General features: G+C 34.0%; 5 protein-coding genes across 8 annotated transcripts; 1 reads left to right on the top strand and 4 right to left on the bottom strand.

Annotated features, from left to right (window-relative positions):
- Nucleotides 1-22: 22 nt before the first annotated feature.
- Nucleotides 23-2,196, bottom strand: LOC140970737 (eukaryotic translation initiation factor 1A). Its single transcript, XM_073432624.1, has 2 exons — nt 1,867-2,196; nt 23-365 (listed from the first exon to the last, which is right to left on the bottom strand). The coding sequence occupies exons 1-2, from the start codon at nt 2,119-2,121 to the stop codon at nt 183-185; spliced, it is 438 nt and encodes a 145-aa protein (XP_073288725.1). The 5' UTR covers nt 2,122-2,196; the 3' UTR covers nt 23-182.
- A 612-nt stretch (nt 2,197-2,808) lies between these two features.
- On the bottom strand, nt 2,809-7,089 carry LOC140970734 (BTB/POZ domain-containing protein POB1-like). Of its 2 annotated transcripts, none has more exons than XM_073432621.1 (6): nt 6,715-7,089; nt 5,729-5,875; nt 5,035-5,156; nt 4,888-4,951; nt 4,409-4,688; nt 2,809-3,987 (listed from the first exon to the last, which is right to left on the bottom strand). In XM_073432621.1, the coding sequence occupies exons 1-6, from the start codon at nt 6,971-6,973 to the stop codon at nt 3,174-3,176; spliced, it is 1,686 nt and encodes a 561-aa protein (XP_073288722.1). In that variant the 5' UTR covers nt 6,974-7,089; the 3' UTR covers nt 2,809-3,173. The 2 variants fall into 2 exon arrangements, with proteins under 2 accessions (XP_073288722.1, XP_073288723.1); XM_073432622.1 differs by having other exon boundaries at nt 5,729-5,854; nt 6,715-7,087.
- A 1,222-nt stretch (nt 7,090-8,311) lies between these two features.
- LOC140970733 (uncharacterized) lies at nt 8,312-10,460 on the bottom strand. 2 transcript variants are annotated; one of them, XM_073432619.1, is made up of 3 exons: nt 10,201-10,460; nt 9,298-9,436; nt 8,312-8,897 (listed from the first exon to the last, which is right to left on the bottom strand). In XM_073432619.1, exons 1-3 carry the CDS (start codon nt 10,362-10,364, stop codon nt 8,841-8,843), a joined length of 360 nt encoding a protein of 119 aa, XP_073288720.1. In that variant the 5' UTR covers nt 10,365-10,460; the 3' UTR covers nt 8,312-8,840. The 2 variants fall into 2 exon arrangements, with proteins under 2 accessions (XP_073288720.1, XP_073288721.1); XM_073432620.1 differs by having other exon boundaries at nt 8,319-8,897; nt 9,298-9,430; nt 10,201-10,452.
- A 308-nt stretch (nt 10,461-10,768) lies between these two features.
- On the bottom strand, nt 10,769-13,934 carry LOC140970732 (F-box/kelch-repeat protein At3g61590-like). Its single transcript, XM_073432618.1, has 2 exons — nt 13,505-13,934; nt 10,769-12,252 (listed from the first exon to the last, which is right to left on the bottom strand). The coding sequence occupies exon 2, from the start codon at nt 12,229-12,231 to the stop codon at nt 11,017-11,019; it is 1,215 nt and encodes a 404-aa protein (XP_073288719.1). The 5' UTR covers nt 12,232-12,252; nt 13,505-13,934; the 3' UTR covers nt 10,769-11,016.
- Nucleotides 13,935-22,892: 8,958 nt separating this feature from the next.
- Nucleotides 22,893-24,436, top strand: LOC140960327 (WRKY transcription factor 22-like). 2 transcript variants are annotated; one of them, XM_073418568.1, is made up of 3 exons: nt 22,893-23,370; nt 23,476-23,586; nt 23,722-24,436. In XM_073418568.1, the coding sequence occupies exons 1-3, from the start codon at nt 22,973-22,975 to the stop codon at nt 24,194-24,196; spliced, it is 984 nt and encodes a 327-aa protein (XP_073274669.1). In that variant the 5' UTR covers nt 22,893-22,972; the 3' UTR covers nt 24,197-24,436. The 2 variants fall into 2 exon arrangements, with proteins under 2 accessions (XP_073274669.1, XP_073274661.1); XM_073418560.1 differs by having other exon boundaries at nt 22,893-23,382.
- Nucleotides 24,437-25,444: the final 1,008 nt, after the last annotated feature.

Below are 25,444 nucleotides of genomic sequence, written 5' to 3'. Positions count from 1 at the left end.
CAAATTCGATTTACGGACAGAGTAAAAACGAATAAAAGGTTTTAATCGCATACCTGAAAGTCGAACAATACAAGATGAGAAATACTTCATGTAGTATTTAATACATAAAACCGAAGAGATTATACTTTGAAGGCAACAAATGAACACAACTCCCAAGTTCCAACACCTAATTCAGAAAATTTCTAGAGTTTGTCGATATCTTCGTCCTCGAATTCAATGTAATCATCACCAGGGCCTTCGTCTTCTTCATCAAGCCCACCAGCAATACCCTCGTTAAGCCTGGTGTTTTCGGGAAGCTCGCCATAGGCCTTCAAGAGCCTGGCTTCATCTGGCATATACTTCAAGATTACATCAGCCTTGTCATCCTGTGAAAATTCGAGATTAGGCAGTCATATTAGAGATTCACAATAACAACCAACCTTCAGATGATTCATTTTTCTGATGCAAATTGAGACATTAAGACTTCAAATGTCAAGTCAATTGGCCGGCTTATAGATACTTCAATGGAAGTCAAAAGCCACTAAAGAAGGTCTATCTCAAAACACGAAATCAGCTAAAAAAAATCCCCAACAGATGAAAACGTATATTCTTCCCCAATCCGGACAAAGAACAGATTAATGTATAAAAACACACACATCTGGCACAATTGTTGGAAGGAGACGAAATTGACACTATATAAAAGTTAGCATCCAAAGATTCCATTTAAACAAAAGAAGCATTATTATGTCAAAAACCACAGTGAATAATTAGAGAGAAGTATATGTTGCTCCAATGTCCGTCACCTTCAAAAGAAAGACACGACCATCTTTATTAGAGGTTATTAAAAAAATTAATTGCCGGAAGAATTTTTCTCCAAGAAAACAATTCTCTTGATAAAATTATGTTTGACACAATCAAGAAAGAATATCCTAAACTAGTTGATGAGATTCCAGTCAAGAAAACACAATAATTATTGCAAGAATTCAGTTATGAAGGAGTTTGAATAATTATTGCAAAAATTCAATAATGGAGGAAAAGGAAATTGTTCACATGATTACACGACGAATCATTCCATGGATAGACCAAGCACATGGATTTGATCAACATACTACAATTTCTCCTACCATAAACACCAAAAAATCGGCACCGCATAAACCATAAGAATAATCTAGAAAAGCGACCAAAGGATGCACCATCAACAAGTTAGGATTCCTTTTATCAGAACTTATTCACCGATCAAAACTCTAGATAAATACAAATATAATCAGTGACCTTAAAAATCTTCAAAAGAAGCAGCAGAACGAAGTGTAAGAAATAATTGCAAGATCATGAGCTTATTTATTAAGCTAAACAACAAAAAAGTAACAGACCTCAATCCATAGTAGAATTCTCGAACGAATCAATAATTACGAAATACAAATCACTTTCCTATGTCCTTGTTTGTAAATCACCTAAATGGATACTATCTCAAGCACGCAACTTGTATTTTCACTCACCTAGAACCCTATAATGTTTGTTTTTAGTAAGTACGGAAGTTTGACGATGCCGAAACAATGAGTTAGGGGTGTTACATCAAGCAAACACTAAGCAACTCAGGCGTGGGAGGACGTTGCGGATGTCCGGGGGTTAAAGACATCTTGATGTAAACCTACATATTAGTGCAGGAAACATCGAATGCTTAAGCTATTTATGTGGTTATGAAGTCCAGTTTACCATTTGACGACAAACATCCAAACAAGAACCAATCTTCAGGAAAAATGTAGATTGACAATCTAATTTTAATACTAGTTTCTACACATACAAATAACACAATTAGCGATTCAGGCTAATAAAGGTAATAAATTTACCATCAAATTAGTAATGAACTAAATGGGAAGCGAATGATACCTGATAATCGCGTAGGCCAACAAGGATGATATCACCTGCAGCAATCCAGACCTTCTTGTGCATCTTTCCACGGATATGGCAGAGACGCTTGACGCCATCGATGCAGGTGGCTTCGCATCGGCCGTTTCCCAGCATCCGCATCACCTGCGCATACTCCTGCCCGTCCTCCTTGAACACAAGCTCACGCTTCTCGTCATCCGCCTCGTTCTTTCCTCTCTTGCGGTTCTTTCCTCCCTTACCCTTGTTCTTCGGCATTCCTGAGCCAAAAACCCTAGATGCAACCCTTGTAAATTATTTTATTTTTTTATTTTTTTTTCTGAGTGGTTAGACTGAAATGTGGTAGTTTGTCTTAAATGTGATATAATACACTAAAATTATATCAAATGACAACATTTAGATGTTTCAAACCTGGTAATAAAGGTTTGCAACCCAACAATATTTTTTTAATATGTATTCTAATTGCAGTTGTATTATCTATAATATTATATAGGCAAAAACTTGTATGAGACGGTCTCACGGATCGTATTTTATGAGACGGATCTTTTATTTGAGTCATTTATGAAAATTATTACTTTTATGCTAAACATATTACTTTTTATTGTGAATATTAGTAGGATTGACCCGTCTCACAGATAAAGATTCGTGAGACCGAAACCTACTCTATTATATATTATATTACATTCAAGAATTCACTGAAGATGGTGAAAATAAATTTTCATTTCTATTCTACTACATTAAAAAACAACAATGAAACTTATTTTTAAAACATTAATAACTAGCTGAAAGATTATTGACTATCCAAATTCATCTCCTTGTTCTAGCCCAAGCCAAGTTCTAACATCTTGGCTAAGCTAGAGAAGAAGTGGGTTAAAATTTACAACGAGGTGAGACTCATCTTTATCACAAGAGCAAGGAAAAATTAAGATAAATAATGCAGAGGCACGAGTGGAAAACGTCATACCAATGGTGGTGTACGTTTCCTGGATTTAATTGCCGAAGCAGCGAATCTCAAGTTCGAGGTTTCCGAAAAGCAACAACCTAAACCAAACCTCCTAAACCAATACAATGACCCTATTTACAGAATTCTCATCGGTTGTATGTATAGAACGGCTTTCGCCTACAACCCGAGCGTAAATTGTTCACATGACAGACAACAAACGGTTCTTCCTCATCCAAGCGAGAAAACACAAACTTACAATATCGGCCCCAATTACGGAGGCTAGTACCTGAGAATTTGTCTTTCTTTTGCTTTGCACAAGCAGAAAGAAATAAAATTAGTGTTAGATTAATTCAGGTTCTCAAGTGTATCAGTGTTTGATGGTAAGCTCAGCTTTGAGATGGAGTATGCCATTGATGAAATAAAGACTATCCTCAGCCATGAAAGAAGTCCAAGGAATGCTGAAAAGATTGCGATATCCGACTGCCTTTCCACCTGTAAACGTGTAGTTACCTTTATATTTGCTTATATACTCTTCAGTTGGCTTTGATCTGGCAGCAAATTCATAGTCTACAGCGAATGATATGGAACCCTTCTCTTGCATCCCCAAGAAAAGACCGAAGCAGTGAAACGAGCTCTGCTGATCCATGTTGCAGTGTGCAGAAAGGAAGAAACCTTGTCCACCTAAGTGGAAAGCTTGAGAGTATACCCGACCTGATGGGAATAAATGGGAGCATTCCTCCCGTTTAAGGTCTAAGTAGACCACACACTGCTGACGTGGGACCTCAAACTCAATCACCTTCACAGGGCGGTACTTGTATGCACGTTCTATGAAGCGGCGACTCGTGTAGCTTGAGTCCTCTGTGGCATGTGTTCGCTGACGATGAGGGGCTTCAGCCTTGAAGAAAAGGGCATCGAGCACAGCTTTAGTCGCAAAATCATGATCAAAGTCAGTGCAGGTTAAAACTTTCCTCAGCTTCCGGCAAGTCATGTACGGAAAGCGTATGTAACGACCCAAGCGACTGCATAGGATATCCCAGCGCTCTTCCTGAGTTTGATAATGAGTTCTAGTCCACTTCAGCACAAAGTCATACACTGCATCTTCCGAGGCCACCTGAAGGTCATCACTGGATAAGATTGCCTCGATTCCAGCAAGAGGCAAATTCATTACCTCGTCTTGATACCTGTCCAAGTATGCACCAATTATGCCTGATAAGTTGAGTAGATTAGCGTGACATAAAAAAGTGACGAAGCTTAGCTTTTTATTTGTTTATTATTTTTATTTATTTATTTATTTTCCTTAAAAAAGCAGTAGCAGTTTTATGTTTGACTATAATAGTGGAAAAAATAATTTTCTTGTATTTTTTGATTGAAAATCGAGAACAAGCCCTAAAAACCGCATTTTATAAATTCGTATTTTTTATCGATTAGAAAACAAAACACCACTTGTTATAGCAAAGCAAGTTGAAAAAAAAAAGACTTTTCTTCTAAAAAAAATTTCCATCCAAACACCCTATGTAACATATATACCAGGAAAGAATGGTACAAATTTTCTTCAACTTTTTTTTTAGAAGAAACAAAGTAAAGAGTATGGGAAAAACTTACTTCGATATATCTTTATAACGAGAAGCTAAAAACTGTTTTGCAGCATCAGTCAATGGCTGGACAGCATCAGCAATTAGAACACTGGAAGGAAGATCCAAATACAGTAAGGCAGACTCTGGAGTCATTGGCAAGTTTCTTAATAAACGACTGCAGTGTCTCATACATGAAGCGACCTCGAATTTATCAGCAGCCATAAGAACGTCCAGTATAGCAGGAGCTGTAGTTACGGTTAATGTATTGGAATACATGAAATTCAGAAGTTCCATAAGGGCAGCTTCCTCTGTTTCATTAGGAATGGAGTAAAATTATATTGAGTTATGCAGTTCCAGGGAAAAAAACGAAGTGTCTGTCTAACAAAAGGCACGGTCGGTTAAGAGCACTATATCCAACATTGTAGAAAAATTTCTGAAGTAAATGTGCCATAATCTTAAATCGTAATAGAAGCAATCTTTCATGTAACTTTTGGCACCTTCACATACCAGATGCACTAATTCTCAGGGTAACGTGTCTCTGCTCTGATTCCATCATGCCATTTGAGAATAACTGCATAAGAAAGACTAAACATTAGGAGTCAGGACTTAGAAAGAGAAACATATTAACAACTATCAATACAACTATATCAATACCTTGTAGAAAAATGGACTCTTAGCTGCTAAGATGGGAGAGCTAATATGTAACATCTCAACCTTCAGAACTTTCGAGCTATCATCAGACAAATTTGAATCATCACTATTTGCAGCTTCATCCCCTGCAGAAGTGACATAAGACATAGAACTTCAACACCTGAGAAAAACCCAAACTATGAAACAAACATATCTCAGCGAACAGATTCTGTTAAAAAAATTAAGCAACCAAATACACACATTTCCTTATTCTGTACAAATATTCAATCACAAAGATGCCATAGAACATTAAAACTAAAAGGTATTTCAATTCTAAAGGTTCCCCATGAACAAAAGCATATAAAAGAGTGAGCAGAATTGCCGATTAACCCATTTTAGGCAGCTCTTGATACCTTCTTACAAGTCTCTACATCGTCTCACTTTCATTTTATTATCTAAGATTTTATATCAGGATTGAATTCCAACACGCCTTCGAAGCAACTGCAATGTATATTATGCTGCAGGTCATTATGGATGTAATATCTTAAAATCCTTGTTTCCAAACGTTAAACTCAATAACAATATCAAATACAAAATTGGCCGGCTTCAACAAACCAAGAAATTAAAAGGCAGAAAGTAGATCGGTTGAATATGATTGTATAAGTAAATTCAAATGACGAAGAAGGAAAAGATGTCAGAATTGATTTATTTCCAGTACCTGAATGAGGATCTTCTATCATCCGAATCTCTTCTTCATCATGATTCTCATCGCCCACACCTTCTTCATCATCTGGTTGCAGACAATCTAAAATCTGCTCTTCGGGGGAATTGTTGATATCCAAAGCTGCAAACGAGTGGTACATGTCTGATTAACATCAGCAAACCCATACAAGTATAAGAATGAGAAGTTGACGTTTGTGCAAAACTTAGTACAAGAAAGCATATCAGAAAGAACGACAGCATAAAGGATATCAGTCTTTCACACCTCCCGCACAAACAATACAAGAACAAAGAATCATTTGTATGGTCCAACAGCACAAACTTAAGAAAAAAGAAAACGAAAAACCCCTCAACGTTCAGTGACAATTTTTTTTATTGGAGAAAGGGGATTGGTCAAAACACACAGCTCACCAATAAAAGTCAAACATTTCTCATAAAATGAACAAAATACAATTTGGTGACAAAAATTGGAATCAAAATGAAGCATGCTGAAATAACATATTTCCTCCATGAAACCCAATTATATACAGGAAAGTGTGACAATAAACTAACTTTCAAGTAACCACACGTTGGATATATCTTCAATACTAGACACAGCCACTGGCTCTATTTTTTTAAGCCACAGCGCAAATTCTTTAACCTAGATGCAATAAGATGGAAGAGACCGGACACCGGTATTCTTTTGATAACCGTTGAACCCAGCTAAAACTTAACACCACCCAATTTCAATATGCAAAAAAGCTGACCCTGTAAAGCATATTAGCCAAACATCAACAAGGGTTTTCAAAATCGTGTATCTAAACAAGCGTTAAAATCAAGCTCAAGCTTGGTCCGAGATTCATTAACCCAGATAAGACAAACAATCACGTCAAAAACAAATTAGATCAAGAATCTGAAATTGCATAATGAAAAAAACACAAAGAAGTCTCAAATCAATCCAACCCGTGCATAACTTGACCACAAAACCATCCGCAGATAACTCACCCGTGTCCTTCTTCACAATATCTCCACGGTGGCGCTTGCTCTTCCGAGTCGCCGCCCAATCAGCTAAGGTTTGACAAACCTCAGATTCAGCTCGGGAATCCGAAACAATCTCGATCCGGAGCAACCGGTCGGAGAAGTTGCTGTCGTTGAAGGCGAAGCCAAAATCCGGGTCAGGTCCTCGGGTCGGGGACGAGATGAGGTCCGAATCCATCACAGTACTCCTGGGATCGAACAGATCCATACCCAAATTACTCATCATCAAAATATAGAAGCCTCTCCTATGCTATCAATTTAAAGGCTGCAGAGAAATGGAAACAAGATATGGATCGAATCGAGGCTCGGACTGCGTTTGAAGACCGGCTTTTCATACAAGTAATAAATATAATTGAATAATAATTAATAACGTAATAAGTTTTAATAAATAAATGATTTTCTATTTTTTCACATTTTTCCATGCTAATTCTGATATGTTAGGGGTAAACTTTTTTTTTTCCCACCAGCGATAACACACGATTATTTATATGAATTATGTTTATAAGATCGAGTTAATTCATAAAACTTTGTTATAATTTTTAGTTATTATTTAGATACCGAAAATGAAATTATATTAAATGTATGGAGCTAGTATGTGAATTTTTTGAATATTTAAAATGGATTAGATATTATAGTTAATGAAATCATTGCTTATATATAAAAAAAAAAAAGATATTTTCATAAAAAAAATTTGGTGTTAGAAAATCGGACCACTAAAGACGTCAAAATTTATATATAGTATAAAATTATCAAAATTTATGTCAAACAAAAATTAAAAAAAAAAAAGTAAACACGGGATTAAATGAAGTCTGTTATATGTCCAAATCTTGGTTAACATAAAGATTTATCAAAATTTATTGTTTCATCAAATTAAAATAATTGAGGTGTAGGCAAAAGTAGACCATGAATTGGTCACCATCCTCTTCCCCCATCCCCCAGCCACCATGAAATGTCCATTTGTGAACAATCCCACCACTATTCTATTTTCCGTGCTTGTTGGTCCATTATTTTTATTATTATTACGAGGATCAAATTTTCAAAGTCCACAAAATACTAACAAATAAAAAAAAAAGAGGAAATTGTGAGAAAGAACATGGTTCAAATAAATCGAAGAATACTACATCATAATTGAGAAAAAAAGATTTGGTGAACCGCCCCACCCCCACCTGTTAGTTGAATAAGATCTCTGCCCAACAAAAAGAGAGCCCTTTTTTACATGTTTAATCGGATGCCCAAAAAATAGAGCTCTAATAGCAGCTGAGAGGAAGTAAAGGCTGTAAATGAATGGTCTGTTTGACATCGTCTTCGTAACAGAAGAGAATGCGCTGCTAGTCTTAACAGGTATGAGACTTGAGGAATCGAATAGACAACTTAACTCATCTCCGCTAGGTTGGTTGGCTCAATTGGACATGAACTATAGTGGTTGTGTTTACCAGTTATGTAATTATGTATCAGTTTAACTAGTGATTGGATTTCTAGCATTAAAAGTAGAAATTACAAACAATAAAATATTGTTTTTGGAATTGTAAATTATTCCAAATCATGATATGGTGGAAAGATGTAGTAAAACGGTGATAACATATTAAAAAGTGCAAGATAGTGGTAGAGGTGGTATTGTGTATATAGTATGCAATCCACAAAATGGACTAAAAGAGCATTCAAATATGCCACCTCAAACCAAGTATATAATAAAGAATAAAAAATATTAAACATCACTTTAAAGGGTATGAAATGGCAGTGTGATGGCTCATACATTACTATTTTAAAGGTTTTAAAATTAAAAACTTGCCACAGTTCGAAAGGACAAAACTTTCTTTCTCAAAAAAAAATGCATACAGTTGAATATTTTTCCGTAACGGGAGCCAAATAGCCACTTGCTTCATTTAAAAGTCTGTGATCTCTGTGTCTGAGAAATTTTAATAGCTCCTATTTACCTAGAGAAACCCTTTTCCTTAACCATTAGGAGAATCTAGTTTGAAATACCAACATAGTATTTCAATGTTTCTCTTGATAAGTCAAGATTAAACAATCGTCCTTCAACGACAGATGCATTCATCCAAAATTTGCATCCATACCAACTCTTCGGGGAACTTTTAAGATGGCTCATAAAGACCCAAAACATGGCCATCGATACACCTCATTGCTGCTACCTGCGAATGTTATAACCCGTAAATCAAGTCAACTTTACTTTGGAATGTAAACAAATTCTTTCGATAGTAAGATCAACGCATATTCTCTGGTTAACGCTAGGTGTATCATGAAAATTGAAGATTGATTCTCTGCTCGTGATTATTGTTTCAAGGGAAAGGGAAGGGGGTCACTTTTGGCTTGAATTGGTCCTTTCATGAACACAGGAAACCAAATCCTTCACCAATAAGGGAGCTGGTTGGTCGGAGACAAATGTGTAAATACTTGTAAAATGAATGAATAATATACCGCCAAAGAAAACATGAAGGAGCTGTCAATTCGAGAGATGAACCATTAGCAATATCTATCTCATAACACGACAAAGATGTAAAACACTGCCTTCAAATAACATTGGGTTGTTACCTTTCCATGGATTTCATATTTAATAGGACCATCCAGTTCTGCACCTAAGTCCATGAGTTTTGACACTGTACTGTTGAGGTCAGTCACTGTAAATGATAGCAGAGATGAGTAATCCTTCTGCTTGACATGGTCGCTGAAACTAATTGAAAGCAAATGAGTTACTGGGGAACACAAAAAAGTAGAAGTAATAGATCAAGTATTCAAATGTTCATAAACTGACAAAAGGATATACAAGAGTTGCTATCCAGACTGAATAATTTCAGATAATCCAATAAGCTAAGCAACATTGAGTCTAGAATCTTCATTTTGATAGAATCAACGAAATTCTTGTGAACTTTAAATATATACGTGGTTATAAAACACCAATACATATAACATTTAAATTGGAAATTACTAGCATATGTTGCAACCCAAGTCTGAATTGATAAAAACAAGTTGAAGGATCAACCAGCCTGTTTCAGAAGATAACGGGTCGAATTCCACGCTCCAATGTACATTTTTTTTTTGAGTTTTCTTTTCTGAAATCTAGTAACAGATGTTAAGAAAGCCTCGGTGTAAAAGTTTTACTTCGAATGCTTTTTCATAGCAAGGCGCATTTGATACGAAAAAGTATACACGACAAACAACATGGCCATTTCCGAAACAACGCAACTCAAAAAAAATAAATAAAATTATCGAATGAAAAGACAGTATCTTCCCCGAAAAGCCAAACAAAAGAAAAATTATATATCTTCATGTCTTCCGAACAAATATCCAAGATCAAATTCAAAAACCCATTAGGAAATCACCGAAGTTCCAAATCTGAGACTTGTACAAATCATCTAATTACCCAACCAAGCAATAACTGCAATCAATCAAGAAATTTCAGAGAATATCCGAACCCGAAAAAAAAAAGGCATGGACCTTGGGGAACGCAAGAGGGAGAGCTTGAGGGGGCCGGAGTGGAGCTCAGCCCAACGTAGAGTGCAGACATTAATGGTGAATCCAAGACCCTCTGAATAGAATCTAGCTGCTTTAGGGACGTCCTTGTGTAGCTGCACTACGTACCTGAATGATGCCGCCGCCATCTCTGTACCTCTCCCACTCACTCTATAAATTAAGGCATGTTTTAAGGTACCATTTTATAAATTTTTACTACTCTAAGAATTGGATTTAAAAATTCATTAATTAGAATTTTGATGATGTTAGGCCAAATTACAAATTCATCACATTAATTCAAAAGAAATATAAAGATATAAAGAAATTGTATGTAATATTGACTGAACTTCAGTCGAGTCTTATTTATCTCGATCAAAAAAATTATAAAAAAAACAACTAAATCTACATAAATAAATTGAGAAACTATCGGCGTGGCTAGAACCTGGTCTAAAGACATCAGGAAACAGCAGAATCATACTTTTTTTTTTGCATGAGATTTTAGCTCAGATTAACTGTAAAACAAATTTGATGAGGGATTGGGGGATTCAAGAGAGACCAAAAAATTCGTAAATATAAAAAACCATCTTATGATATTCAAGCAGAACATGTAAATTTCATAAAGCATAAATTCTCTGTTTCGAAAGAACAAAAACTTTCATAGATGGTAAAGCCAAAGACCGGGAAGATGATGTAGCTTCTCATTTTCTATCCTCGAATGAATTTCTTGAATGTAAAGGATAAGGATGTTCTCGATATATATATTATACTTAACAAGTAGCCGCACCAAATCATGAAACAGGATTAAGGGGAAATTTCCAGCCTCGGTTCGAAGCAAAAACCAGTAAAGAGCTGAAGTGGAAACTTCTTGGTCACCGGAGATTTTTGCGACCACTTCCACTGCTTTAAACTCGAGTCGAAAATAAGAAGAGCGGGGGCTCCATAGCTCTGGATGTACACGAGATCATCAGTTCCGCTGCTGGCAAATACATCATCAAACTCGCCAAAACCATAAAAGTACTTGTGGGGCATTCGAGCTATCTCCTGCCACTCTCTACCCTTCAGAGCCCAAATACCAATCCCCTTAATAACACCAGGACGATCTGGTTTCCCAATTCCTCCAACCAGTATAAGCTTTTCATTCAGGTTCATCAAACGACCACACGTAAGCGAACAAGGTGCAGCAATGAAATTCCTCATGAGTAGATCATTGGAGGGTTGGCTTCCAAGATTATACATGATCAGGCCATGGCGATTTACAGGATCACCACCTCCAGTTGAGTAAATCAAGAAGTATAATACCCCGTCGCATATCACGCTCTCATCACCAGCTCGCCACCCTATTAGGCTCTCTGTCAAAATCGTCCCCCAAGTCAAAGTTTGGGACTGGTACATGTAAATAGAGAGATTCCACTGGAATAAATTTCCAGGTACCTGCCTAGATTTAATGACTAATATCTTGTAATTATGAGATGCTCTGTCGACTGAAATGGCTAATGCACGGTAGTCGGAAAATCTTGGGCCAGGGGCCTCAACTACTGCCCTCCAGCAAAAGGTTATTGGGTTACAGACATACGTTTCTCTACTATCATTGTCCATGAAGCAAACTAACCCACGAGATGAAGCAATGGACCAGTTGGATTTATCTATGCAGGGGAGATCGATACTGTGCCATTTTCTAAGGACCGGATCGTATGCAAAACCAATGGGTTCGTCTGAGCTTGTGAACATAAAGTACCAAGGTTTTGGTGACGCTGCACGAGAATAGTTCACAATGAACCTCTTCGATGTTACAATTTCATGCCATCTTTTACACACCGAGCCTGCCCTGAAAATGCTGGCAATGGGGAGATAGGCCAATATTCGTTCCAACAGATCATCAGGTAAAATTAAATCCAAATAAGCTGCAGCTAAATCTTTATCGTTTTGCTCATGAAGGTCTGAGAATGAATCAAACTCCAAGGAGGGGCTAGTAAAGTTATAAACGCTATGACTCACCCATGAATTTTCCTCTTCCATGATTAATAGAAGCTGCAAAATCTGGAACAAAAACCCAACAAAATTAAAATTAAAGAACTTATCAAAGTTCAATGTTCTTGCACAATAATCCAATAAAATTGGTGTAAAGATTCAAAAAAACCACTATCCTTGCTGAACCAACTAAACTGCCTGAGCCAGACTGCATATAAATACAGAAATCAATCATAGTTTCTGCGAAGACCGATGAAAGGAACATTTCACTGAGTTCATATATACATTTAACATATATTACACATACAAACACCAATCCAGAGGCTAGGACAAGATAATATAACATTTAAGGAAATTAAATTCTGCTAATGCTGACTCCCGACAAAATTATATAACTTAAATTGATTTTAAAAAAAGAGGGAACTCAAAAACATTCTTCCATCCCGACATAAAGTTAGATTCATTCTGTTGATGAATCAGTAGAGGCGGATTTTACATGAATCAACCATAAAGGAAGAATACAAATACAATGATCAACAAAACTTTTCAAAAAAAGAAAAACCCAAGAAATCTCCCCAGGATCTAGGAGTGGATTCATACCACCACTTAAAACCAAGCACAATAATATACTATTAAAAGGTGCAAAGAAGTAGCAGAGAAACCAGATGCAGAGCTGGGTATTCCACACCTTTGCTCCTTAATTCTTTGAGAATAAGAGATAACATTGCATCTATATCAAAAATTTATAAGCTTACCACGTAGGTAAACAATGTCTTTTGGTGAATTTAAAAATATGCATAGAAGTAAAGATCACATTTTATAACCAGTAAACAGAGGAGGAAAATGCAATCACCAGTTCCTTTTCACAAAAAGGTTGAAAAGTCCAGAGATGATTACCCCAAATGGAACCATAAAACTTACCATGCAACACACACATCAGTGGGAGGGTAATATATATCTTGAAAGCAACAACCCTCTGCAATATTTATTATCATGATAACTAATAAGCTTTCAAGAAAGAGCAACCACTTCCACTATTCTGGGCACCAAACCTAAATTATTTTTATTGAGAGGGTAAAACATCAATCAATGTTTGGTGAAAAATGAAAAAATATATATGCACCAAGCAGCACCATCGATGAAACATCGAAAAACAAACAATCATATAATGCAAAAATAAGAAAGCAACAAATACACAACCAAAATGAAAGCAAGAAACACTGTGGGAGGCTCCAACACTGACAAATCCTGAAAACAACCATAATATCATATTCCCAAGGAAACAAAAATGCATTTTTTTCCATGTAAATTAATATCATACCTCTGATACAAAACTCTTCCTCAAAACAAATAGGCCTTCCCAGAATGCTCAAATCTCTCAAGATTCACCACTTAAACGGCCAAGTCAAAATAACAAAACAAAAAGCCCCACCCTTTCCAGAAAGCAAAAACATTCAAGAAACTCAAAATTCAGGAAATGGGCTTGAATCAATCATCCCAACTATCCCAAGAAAACAAACGAAGAGCATAAATGGGCCGGTCAGGATTTAGATAAAAACGCATCTCTCACATGTTCTATACGTTATGATTCAGCCAATATTACATTTATAGTGAGAAAAATATTGATTTCTCCAGGATATCTTTATCCCTTGTACATTCTATTGATGTGACCAAGACGACGAGCGGAGGGGAATGAAAGCGAAGGGTGGAGTTGTAGTAGGGGTCGTATTTTGTTAATACAGACGAGAGTGCGTGAGAGTTGAGGTGGTGGTTGTCACGGCATCGAATTGATGTAATTTTAATGGCCTTCAGATTTTCAAAATAAATAAATAATTTATTTGGAAAAAAGATTTATAATAACCTTACTCAAAAAAATTACAATAATTTTATACTCGTTGTTTGTTTGTACGATTAAAATAATGACAAAAATTTATGTGAGACGGTCTCACGGATCGTATTTTGTGAGACGGATCTTTTATTTGAGTCATCCATGAAAAAGTATTACTTTTTATGGTAAGAGTATTACTTTTTCTTGTGAATATCGGTAGGGTTGACCGTCTCACAGATAAAAATTCGTGAGACCGTCTCATAAGAAACCTAATCTAAAATAGTTATCTAAACAATTTTTTTTTTATAACATATAATATATATACGTGTGTGTGTTAAGATAAAAAAAATGATAAATATTAAAAATTGGAAACATAAAGCATGCCCTTCAAGTACTGTGCGAAATTTTATCTGATAGGTTGGTTTGCGTCAGTTTCGATATGTTATTTATTCACCTTATTCGTCTTGATACTCATAATGTAATATTCGTCTATTTGATATATAATTTAGATATGTTTGATCACATCAAATGTATAAGTGATATCTCATTTATTGGTACGAAGATGGACACCATAGGTGGACGGCATATCAAAATTGTGTTTTACATTCTAAATATGTGAGAAAATAAAATTAGAACAAAAAAATTTATATAAAATTAATAGTCTTCAAAATTCAATATTTTGATTTAAAAATACGAATAGGCCATTTACACTTCATTTTCAGTGGATTAACTAAAACACAAACTTTCTTTATAAAAAAACCTATTAAGTTTACTTTTCCTATTTTAGTTTTTTTTTCCAGGAATAGCGAGTTTAGTTTGCCCCATTATTTTCTATTTTCTTCGAAATCCATTTCCCATATTTAACTATTCGAGTTGGCTAGTGAGTTTTTATATGAGTCCATATATTATACAATCGCTATGAAATTGAATCGATCTCATGAGCATTTTAATATATTTCAAAGTCGAATTCGAGTCCATATTATTTTATTTAATAGATTGCTAGCCACTCATAATTTAAAGATATTTATTACGTTTTCAAAATATATTTGAGATTATTATGAGAGATTTTGCCTAATAAATACCCTTGATACAATGAAGATCGAATCAAATAATCGGAGTTAATTTTAAATCCAAAATAAATTATTTTATGTTTAAAAAAACAATTTATTTTGAGTTTTTTGGGGTCAAATTGGAGGAGGAGTTTAAACTAAAAAAATGAATAAACAAGACTGCATCAGTTCAAGCTTTAGGACTATGGTTTTGAGATAAATTTGAGATTATAATTTCATTAATTATTATAATTTTTTTAAAAAATAATTACTTTCATATTTTTATGTAAAAATACGATTGTATGAACTATGAGTATGAAATCCACTTCTCTATTAATGTCTCTTTTGACTTCCCCCTCCCCTCGGGTTGGTTTAATTAGGTCACTTAGACCGGAATATTATGCTCCATATGCCATTATACTGATATTAATATATGTTTTTTTTACAAATTTAATATTATTATAATTATAAAGGCACTTATAAATAACCTAAGCCCACTTTGCATACCACTTCTAAAGGTAGAAGAAATCGTGTATATATATAATTTTGATATGATGTATATTTATCGTGCATATTTATACAAGCATTGATGATTTGATAGTCAACTAATGGATGTACAATTTTTTTATGTTTCATCACATCCAATAAACAGTGTCACCTCATCGGTGTTCACATAAATGTGCACGATATATAAGTACTTTAATTTTTCAACAATTACATTTGTCATTGTTAATAGAGTACAATAAATCAATAGAGCAAAATTCTTGTTGTTTTTTTGCATACATACATATGAAATGTATAATATAATATGGTGTATTCCATTTGAAGAAACTTAATTTAAGCAAGGGATCAAATGGTTGACACTTCATTCTCATGAGGTGAATCAAGAAATTATTAGTATGGATATAGTTCACGTGTTTTTAAAATAATTATAAATAAATTACGTTATATATATTAGAAAGATGATTATAATTTACTACTCGAGGTCTCGAACTCAATAACTGGCCAGTAAAATGAAACGTCGGTGCCGCTAGACCTAAACAAAATATTCTTTTTGACGATGAGCGTGAAGTCGACTGCATTGTCTCAGTGCAAACGAAGAGTAAAATAATAAAGCATAAAATGTACTCCCATCCGCGTGTAGACACATTTTATTATATATCAGCTAACGACGCACATACGATGTATGTGTAAAATAATGACTATTATATATATGAATCACGATCATGATTATTAATATATCAAGTTGATTCATAAAATTTTGCAATAATTTTTAATTATTATTTGGATAAGAATAAACCAATTATATTAAATATATAATTCGTAGAAATAAGATGCGAATTTTTGAATTTTTAATGTGAATTAGATATTGTATTTATAAGTAAATTATATAAAAAAATATTATTCGCTAAATAAATATGATATTTTCGTAAAAACTAATTAGCATTACAAAATCGAGCCCTCAACCTTTTTACATTTATAGTTAATAAGTATAGATATGTTAGTGCACAAGACAATGACAGGAAATAATTAAAGAAAATTAAAAATGTTATTTTAATTTCTTCAAAGTTGATCAACATCAACTTCTCTCCAATGCAACGATGACTTCGATGGAGCCCTAGTAATAGTGATGGACGAATAATATATAATTAATTAGCACCAATATATAAAGTACGTTTATATATATATATAATACATATAAATTTTAATTTTTTTATTAAATTTAGCGAAAATTACCTAAAGTTTCCCCTAACAAAATAATTATATTTATTACCGTAATAAATAATAATTTCACCTTGAGTTTTAAAAGATAATACTTCGCGTTTCTCTCCTTTTTAGCGCACAAACTTTATAAAACGGGAATTTTTTTTTACAAAACTGCGTGATAAAATTACAAGTATGACATTGATATTTTAAAAAATAATAATTTTCTACATAGCAATTCACACACTTCGAAAACAAAGGTCGTGTAGCCCCAAGCCGCCAGGTCGTCCCGAGTAAAGAATAACGGGTTTTCAAGTTTTATATATTCAAAGTTAACTTTTGTATAAAAGCATCCGCATCGGTTGTAACGTTTATACATGTTATCTTTTCAAAAAATATGTACTCATTACGCTATGAAATATAATTTAACAATGAAACACATAGTTTTTATACAAACAAATATGCATTGTGGCAGGTGACTTATTCGCGCACACATATAATTTTATTATGTTTTCCACCAATCGTGCTCATTTTTGTGTACAACAATGATTTGACACTCACATATTTGATGTGATGAATCATATCAAAATTGTATATATAATATATGAGATTCGCCTCATTTATGAGCACAAAGACATCAGTTGGTGAAAAACATAACAAAACTTTTTATATGTGTGATAAATAGTGTGGAGAATTGGTGGTTGCCGTTCAGATTTGCGTGGTCTTCTTCATATTCACGGTGTTCACTCCAAAAAAAAAAAAAAAAAACTTCTCCAATTTCATACAACAATGCAAACTCTTTCAATGCATTAACGCATAATATTATTATCATTTTTGTTGTCGTTTGTAATTGTTGCACAATATATCAAACGATAAAGTACAATAAACTTTTGTAAAAAAACCAGTGAACTAAATGGTGAAGAAAATACAGTATAGCAAAGTTTAAAGTAAACCAAACCGAGGCCTGTACGAAGTATAGTGTCCTTAAAACAGATTCGTCCTCTCCTGTATGTGCTTCTAGGATCGTCTTGGACTCCTCTTTCTCAGAATACAATAGAACAACCAGCAGTGACTTAGCACAAGGCACTACTACGACGAACTGAAAATGTACCTTTACTTTATCACCGAAATTTAACGGAAGCCAAATGGAAAGCTAACAATATGAAATGCAAGAGAATGCTTGAAAGAGATAAGATTTTCATGTATATGAAATGAGGAAATGAACACACTATTTATAATCTCTAAAATGCACACCAAGAGTCATGCAAGATTAAATAACTCAATCAATCTTCTAATTAACTCGATAATATGAAGAGCCAAAAGTCTTCAATTAACTCGGAGAGTCAAAAGACACTTCCACAATAATGAGCCACAACTAACTCAAGAATATGGAGAGTCAAAAGACACTCACACATTCATAAAACATAGTTTTTATTCCAACTCTAATTTTGATTCAAATTTTTAACAGTAATCACATAAATCTCTCTAACTAAAAGATGTTTGATTTTATTGTTGAGTGGTGGTGAAATAACACCCACATTGGTGTAATAAAAATAAATAAATATATATATATCATTTTTTAAATTATAAAATCGACATGATAGTCATCATCACCATCACGTAGAAAGAAAGGATGATAATTGCCTCATAATTAAGCGATTTTAAAAAATTTTTAACAAGTATGCATTTCTATCATATGTGACTGCTTGGTAGGACTAAGTTATATATATATATATATATATATATATATCACAATCCTTGTTGCTATTAATATTTTGGGAGTAAATTATAAGATTTTTTGGAGATAGAAATATTTGAATCTTTATCATTTTTAAATTAGACATATTTTCATCTTACTATAAGTTTCATCGACATTGACATACGAGATCTAAAAACATATCTATCTCTGGCCCCAGTAGTAAGTATGTGTTTTCCAATCCAAGCCACAAATATATATGCATACAACATGATTGGGTCCTTGACTCCATAATCAATAATCATATATAGTACAATTTTAACGTTATATGTCTTCATCGAGTGAGTGTCACCATCTCCATCCAGTTTGGTTTCACATAAACGTATTTCAAATTTCATGATATTTTTTTTAAAAAAATCAATTCTTTTTGATTATTTAAACAAAGATTGAAAATAATCGTCATCTTACCAAAAAATATACAAGATCAATCGAGAAAGAACAAAAAAAGAAGGTCGTCATCTCTCGTGATTAATCAGACGAAGACTAGATACTTGATTTTCGAAAATTCTATAATATTAATAATTACAAAAAAAAAAAAGTATGTCATCAAATGTGATCAAGTCGACTAAACTCATGAAAATCTAGCAAGTCATGCATAGTTAACATTCAATTTTTAATATGAAGAAATAAAATGACAATTTCTTAAAACCACCCCTTTTATTCAAAAGAAACCTTAAATTATTTAAATATTATTGAAAATTAATCATCAGTTCCCAAACATAAAGAAAACTTATTTTTTAATGTAATATTGTAAATTCCCAATATACTTAAACGCTTTACTTCAAAAATTATTTAAAAATAATCATCAGTGCCCAAGCATAAACATTTGAATCCAAAATAAAAAATATTTTGGTCTATCAAATGAATATATTGTATTAAAATAGAGGGAAGTGTAAAAACATCAAGCAATTTGGTTCTGTCCAACAATTACTATAAATTTAAAATTAAGTTTTGTCTTTCTTAAAAATATCATATAAAGAAATGAAAGTATAATAATTGTCAAAATTTTCTATACTGCACTCTCTCAACTTTCAAGAATGTCTTGAATTTTCTGCCTTCACAATGATAGTTAAAACATCATTTAATCACCATTAAATTTGTGGTTTTTTTTTTAAAAAATTTTCCTTTGTCCGAATTTGCAAGTGTCGAAATGGCATGAAAACATCCTTTTCCAATTTTTTGCCCTAAGAGTTCAGGCCCATCGGACAATTATTTACCCAATCAAATAATGGGCTATTATAGGGATTCATCAATTTTATTTTTTAGGTACCATTTTTAAAATAATGAAATTACATTTTAAGATTATGCATAAAACAAACGATGTTAAGGGTAATATAAATGACAAATGTGAATTTTGTGAGATTAATATTTAATCATGTTATTTATGAAAAATATTATTTATTATTGTAAATATATGTATAGTTGATCTGTCTTATGGATAAAAATGATCTCATAAAATACCTATTATGTTGTTTCAAAATAAATCTGTTTATAATTTTAGATGGATAAAGCTAGTGTGCTAAATAAAATTTGACACAATTTTATCAATTGGATAAGATACATAAGATAATTATTCCCTAGTCATTTTAGGGACATGATGTCATCAATTAATCACATTTTTATAGTACTTGTTTATGATCAAGCATATCTTCTTGGTATCATGCTTTGTGACTCAGGCCTGTGCAAACACGATGTTATAATAAGTTTTTATATAAACTATTTCGTAATTGTCATAATTTTACGAAAATAAACAATCAAATTGTTATAAGAATATATATATTGTATCTCATTATAAATTTTTATTATTAAATAATGTGAAATGAAACAATATAACTGATTTTTTTTTTTTATCATCATTTTATTTCATTTTAATCAAGTCTAAACTCGCCCCGTCGACCTCAGTCTAAAATCAGCCCTTACCATCCCTAGTGTTACAATTAGGGGTGTCAAAATGCGACACGACCCGTCAACCCGACACGACCCAACACGAAAAAAATCAGGTTCGGGTTGGGGTTTTTTGGGTTTGGGTTGGGTGGATTCGGGTTAGTGACATGTTAGGCGGGTTTCGGGTTGGGTCGGGTTGGGTCGCGGGTTGACCCGCGAACTTTTTTTTTGAAAATATTACCTATATTTTTATATATTGTATGTTTGAACAAAATTGATTGTATATTTATATGATAAATTTTCATCATTTAATATTTATTTTGCATATTTTTATTTTTTTAACAATTTTTTATTTGATTTAGTAAATATACTTTTAATTTTCTACGATTAAACTTTCAAATTTAAATCGGAAATTTTGTTATTATGTGTTTAAATTAAAATATTATTATTATTTTTTATTTTTTTGAATTTATTTTAAAATTTTTTTTAAAAAATTTTAAAATAAATAAATAAAATTCGGGTTAGACGGGTTGAGTCGGGTTATACGGGTTCGTGTTCGGGTTGAAGGTTTTCAGGTTGCTTCGGGTTCGATTTGGGTTCGGGTTGAAAAAAAAATAAAAAAAATTTCGCGGATTGACCCGAAACCCGACCACCCGATTGACACCCCTATTTACAATCCCCTTTAACCAAAAAAATAAATATTATTTGTACATTATTTAAAACCATAAATTTCATTTCTTTTTTGTGTTTTTTTAAATAAAGGTCACGGCGTGCACGTCAACACTTTTTCAAGTGGGGCCCCGAGTATCAGCAAGTTGCCATGCCAACCTTATCTCACACGCCTATTCAATCAATCGCTTTCATCGAATCACAGCCGTCCATCTCCTTTGATCTCGTCAAACTAGTCAACGGGCCCATCTGCTTCGCGTACCTAGATTTGCTACTTGCTGCTTTTCGCCTGGTTAGGTATCTAAACTACACTATTTTTTAAAAAAGAAATTAGACAAAATTTAACATGAAATAAAATAATATAGAAATATATTAAATCTAAAATCATATATTTAAATAAATTTTCAAAATTTATGCATAGATATAAAAGTCATGTAGAGTAAAATTCTATACTTAGATCTTCTTGTCATGTAAAGTAAAATTCTATAATTAGATCTTTTTTGAATGAGACGATTTTCATAATCGGGTCAATTCAATTTTTAACTCCACTTGTAAACTTTGATATAACACTAGCGTTGTTAGATAAAATCCGTGAGATGGATTGATCTGATTCATAATTATAATAAAAAGTAATTTTTTCATAAAAAGTGCTAATTTTTATGAGTTAAGTCGTGTCGAAGATCCATCTCGCAAAAGTGATCCGTAATAATCTCACAAGAGTTTTTTTTAAGGTTTATTATGACAAAAGTTTTATCTAGTTCTGGGCACAAAAGATTCGCTCGTGATTATAAGCTCGCCAAAAGAAAAGCGCGCGCACACACACACACACACACACACACACACACATATATATATATATATATATATATATATTACGTGACAATAAAGTCCGTAAAATAACCAAAATTTATAAATTGTCATGCAAATAAATATTATCACAAATAAACAACGAATACAGCAAACACAACCAATTATGGTGGGGCTGCAATAATGAATAAGAAAACCACAACGCATATTGCCGAAAACAATATTATCTTATAATCCATTGTTTTAAACATATGGAGTAATTAGAATATATATATATTTTAAAATATACAGTATTGTATTAAAATATTTATTCAATATTAATGAATATTTTAAAATAAAGGCGATAATAATATTTGGAAATATATATTTTCTAATCTAAATGCGTAAACAATTTTTTTTGCCCAAGTTTTCCAACCCTCGTATAAAAGAGTAAGTATCTTGTGAGACGGTCTCACGAATCTTTATCTGTTAGACGGGTCAATCATACCGATATTCACAATAAAAAGTAATACTCTTAGCATAAAAAGTAATATTTTTTCATGGATGTCCCAAATAAGAGATCTGTCTCATAAAATACGACTCGTGAGATCGTCTCACACAATTTTTTGTCAATATAAAAATCCATAATTACGGAGCTCGTAATTTTTCACACGTGATGTAGTACACCACTCTTAAATCTCATTTAATTATTGTTTACGTAGTCTGATAATAGATAGACAACCTTGGACTTTTTGTTTTACTCCAATATTTTTCAGATAAAAATCCATTGTCATCGAAAGTAGACAACACCTATTCCCCTTTGACATTATCAAATGTCAACCAACAAACCACTACGCCCTTCGAGTGTAACACTAAAAGTTGGTAGGGCTTATCATCTTCTAGATAAGCCAATCTGAACCGTCCAAATTGCCCTCTCTCTCTGTAAAACCGTGGAGAGAGAAAGCATAACCGGCTCAGCTCTCTCTCTCTTTCTGCCTATATAGATAAAACCATCGTACGTAGTTTCCATTTTCCAATTTTTGCATCTTCAATAGTCAGCGCCTTCTTTTGTTTTTGTTTTTTTTATATAACATTGAAAGAAAAGCAAAGAAAATGGAGGATGATTGGGATTTACAGGCGGTGGTAAGAGGCTGCTCCACCACAGCCGCCGCCGCCGCCGCAGACGCCGTAGCTAGAGCTTCTCGTGGTCAACTTTTCAGCACCTTTAATCAAAATCACAACTTCTGCTCCACGGGTTTCCAAGATCTGTTTGAACAACCCAGAAATGAATACTTGGTTCAAGAATTACAAGATCTTTACAAGCCTTTCTTCCCAATACCGCAGCCCCCAACAGTTTTTGCTCAAGAAAGTTTACCAATTTCACCTCTCTCTGTTCAAAGAGGACTGCAAGATCAATCAGCAAAGCAACAGCAGAGTTTGCAAGTTGTGAGGCAAAAGCAGCAGTCTTTCATCTTTCCCCATGTCTCCAAACCAAGTAATCCCACCTCAAGGTCAAAAAGAAGGTGATTTTCTTATCAATTAAAATTAATATTTCTCGAAATTTGTCGGTTTAAGAAGTTTCGAATGCTAATTTTGTTTCATATTTTAAGTCACAGGAAGAACAATTTGAAGAGGGTTTGCCATGTAACTGCTGAGAGTTTATCTTCTGATACGTGGTCTTGGAGAAAATATGGGCAAAAACCCATCAAAGGCTCGCCTTATCCAAGGTTTGGCTCTTCACCTTTTTCAAAGATTGGTTCTTTTTGTCAAACAAGAACAAAATGATAAATAGTAGTCTGTTTATACTATTAGAATAGCCAAGCGAATGTAATTTTGCTTACAGAATTGTTACGCAAAAACAGGGGTTATTACAAATGCAGTACCTTAAAGGGTTGTGTGGCCAGGAAACAAGTGGAGCGAAACAGATCGGACCCTGGAATGTTCATAGTCACCTACACGGCGGAGCACAACCACCCCCTGCCTACCCAACGGAACTCACTCGCCGGCAGCGCGCGTCAGAAGCCTGCCACCCCAAATTCTGATGACCCCAGCAAACACACGGCGTCTCCAGTTATGTCTCCGGTGAGTCCCAACTCGCCGGCGCCGGACAAGATGGAGAGCAGCAGAGACGATAGAGAGGACTTGGCAGAAGGCGACGACGTCGACAATGAGTTCAATGTCTCAAGCATGGCGTTGGAAGATGATTTCTTTGCGGGTTTGGAGGATTTTATCGTTGGCCCAGTGACTGAAAATTGCTTCGCGGCTCACTTTCCGGCGAGCTTTCAGTTCCCTTGGCTTGCCACCCATTCGACTACTACCGCCGCTGGTGGTGGTTGACCTGACAAAAAGTGCATAGATGCTTTTCTTGTCACACACTTTTCTTTAATTTTGTAGGCAAAAGACAACTATGTAGCTATGCCTTGTAAAGAATCTAGAATCAAACATATATCTCTATATATATTTGTGATGAATGAGGTATAGAAAATCTCAATCACGAAGAGCCTTTTAGAGGAAAAAAGAGTTGATTCTCTTGTCTCTTGTTGTACGATAATGATATATAATGAAATATTAAAGTTCTGTTAGTGTTCATTTATTTACTTTGACAGAACTTTGACAGTTGTCAATAGTATTAGTATTAGTTAGTTTGTTTTTGACTTGTGCATATAAATAGATCAACTCTTGTATTTGGGATCGTTCATTCAATAATATCAGATTCATTTTTCTTCTTCTCTCTTCACGCAAAGCTCTTCATAACCGACAATGGCGGATTGATTCAAATTGCAAGCACCTTCTAACATGGTATCAGAGCTTTGATTGCTTCCGCACTTGATCGTCTTCATCCATGGCTGTGAATCCGCTCAACATTAGCTTCAATGATCCTCTCTATTTGCATCCTTCGGATACTCCTAGAGTTTCTCTGGTGCAAGATCCATTGATCGGTGCTGAAAATTATGGTGTGTGGAGTCGTGCTATGTTGCTTGCATTGCGTGCCAAAAACAAGCTCGGTTTCATCACCGGATCTTCTCGAAAACCAGCAGATAATCATCCTACATTGCATCAATGGGACCGATGCAATGCAATTGTTTTGTCATGGATCATGAGCTCTGTTTCGAAGGAAATTTTCAGTGGTATTATATATTGTACAGAGGCTGCTAGTGTTTGGTCGGATCTACAAGAGAGATTTGATAAAATTTGTGGATCTAGAATCTACTCTCTTCATCGTGAGATCTCACTTTATTCACAAGGTGCTTCCAACATTTCTACGTATTTTTCGCATTTGAAGAAGCTATAGGATGAATATGCTTCGCTTGTTACACTACCGTCTTGCAGCTGTGACACTGCCAAAGCTTATGTTGAACATGATCAACATCAACATCTCCTTCAATTTCTCATGGGTTTGAATGAGAGTTATGGACATATTCGGAGTCAAATCCTTCTAATGAATCCTTTACCATCGGTCCATCAAGCTTATTCAATTCTCAGCCAAGAGGAATCACACAGAAATGTTCTTTCATCTTCATCTGTTGTTAATATGCATACGACAGCCTTTTATTCCTCATTGAGCAAAGGGAATGATTCAATGAA

This window comes from Primulina huaijiensis, chromosome 2 (genome assembly GCF_012295235.1).
Source record: "Primulina huaijiensis isolate GDHJ02 chromosome 2, ASM1229523v2, whole genome shotgun sequence".
NCBI classification, from domain to species: domain Eukaryota; kingdom Viridiplantae; phylum Streptophyta; class Magnoliopsida; order Lamiales; family Gesneriaceae; genus Primulina; species Primulina huaijiensis.
The sequence above is the reverse complement of the archived record's forward strand: the minus strand, read 5'-3'. Positions and strand labels throughout refer to the sequence as shown.

Coding starts and splice junctions, on each gene's coding strand:
- LOC140970737 (XM_073432624.1), bottom strand. CDS start 2,121: ATGCCGAAGAACAAGGGTAAGGGAGGAAAGAACCGCAAGAGAGGAAAG. Junction 366..1,866: donor TTGGCCTACGCGATTATCAG/GTATCATTCGCT, acceptor GAATTTTCACAG/GATGACAAGGCTGATGTAAT.
- LOC140970733 (XM_073432619.1), bottom strand. CDS start 10,364: ATGGCGGCGGCATCATTCAGGTACGTAGTGCAGCTACACAAGGACGTC. Junction 9,437..10,200: donor TCCCTCTTGCGTTCCCCAAG/GTCCATGCCTTT, acceptor GCTTTCAATTAG/TTTCAGCGACCATGTCAAGC. Junction 8,898..9,297: donor AATATGAAATCCATGGAAAG/GTAACAACCCAA, acceptor TAACATTCGCAG/GTAGCAGCAATGAGGTGTAT.
- LOC140970734 (XM_073432621.1), bottom strand. CDS start 6,973: ATGATGAGTAATTTGGGTATGGATCTGTTCGATCCCAGGAGTACTGTG. Junction 4,952..5,034: donor AGAGTCCATTTTTCTACAAG/GTATTGATATAG, acceptor TTTCTTATGCAG/TTATTCTCAAATGGCATGAT. Junction 4,689..4,887: donor CCTGAGAATTAGTGCATCTG/GTATGTGAAGGT, acceptor CTAATGAAACAG/AGGAAGCTGCCCTTATGGAA.
- LOC140960327 (XM_073418560.1), top strand. CDS start 22,973: ATGGAGGATGATTGGGATTTACAGGCGGTGGTAAGAGGCTGCTCCACC. Junction 23,383..23,475: donor ACCTCAAGGTCAAAAAGAAG/GTGATTTTCTTA, acceptor TTTAAGTCACAG/GAAGAACAATTTGAAGAGGG. Junction 23,587..23,721: donor AAAGGCTCGCCTTATCCAAG/GTTTGGCTCTTC, acceptor ACGCAAAAACAG/GGGTTATTACAAATGCAGTA.
- LOC140970732 (XM_073432618.1), bottom strand. CDS start 12,231: ATGGAAGAGGAAAATTCATGGGTGAGTCATAGCGTTTATAACTTTACT.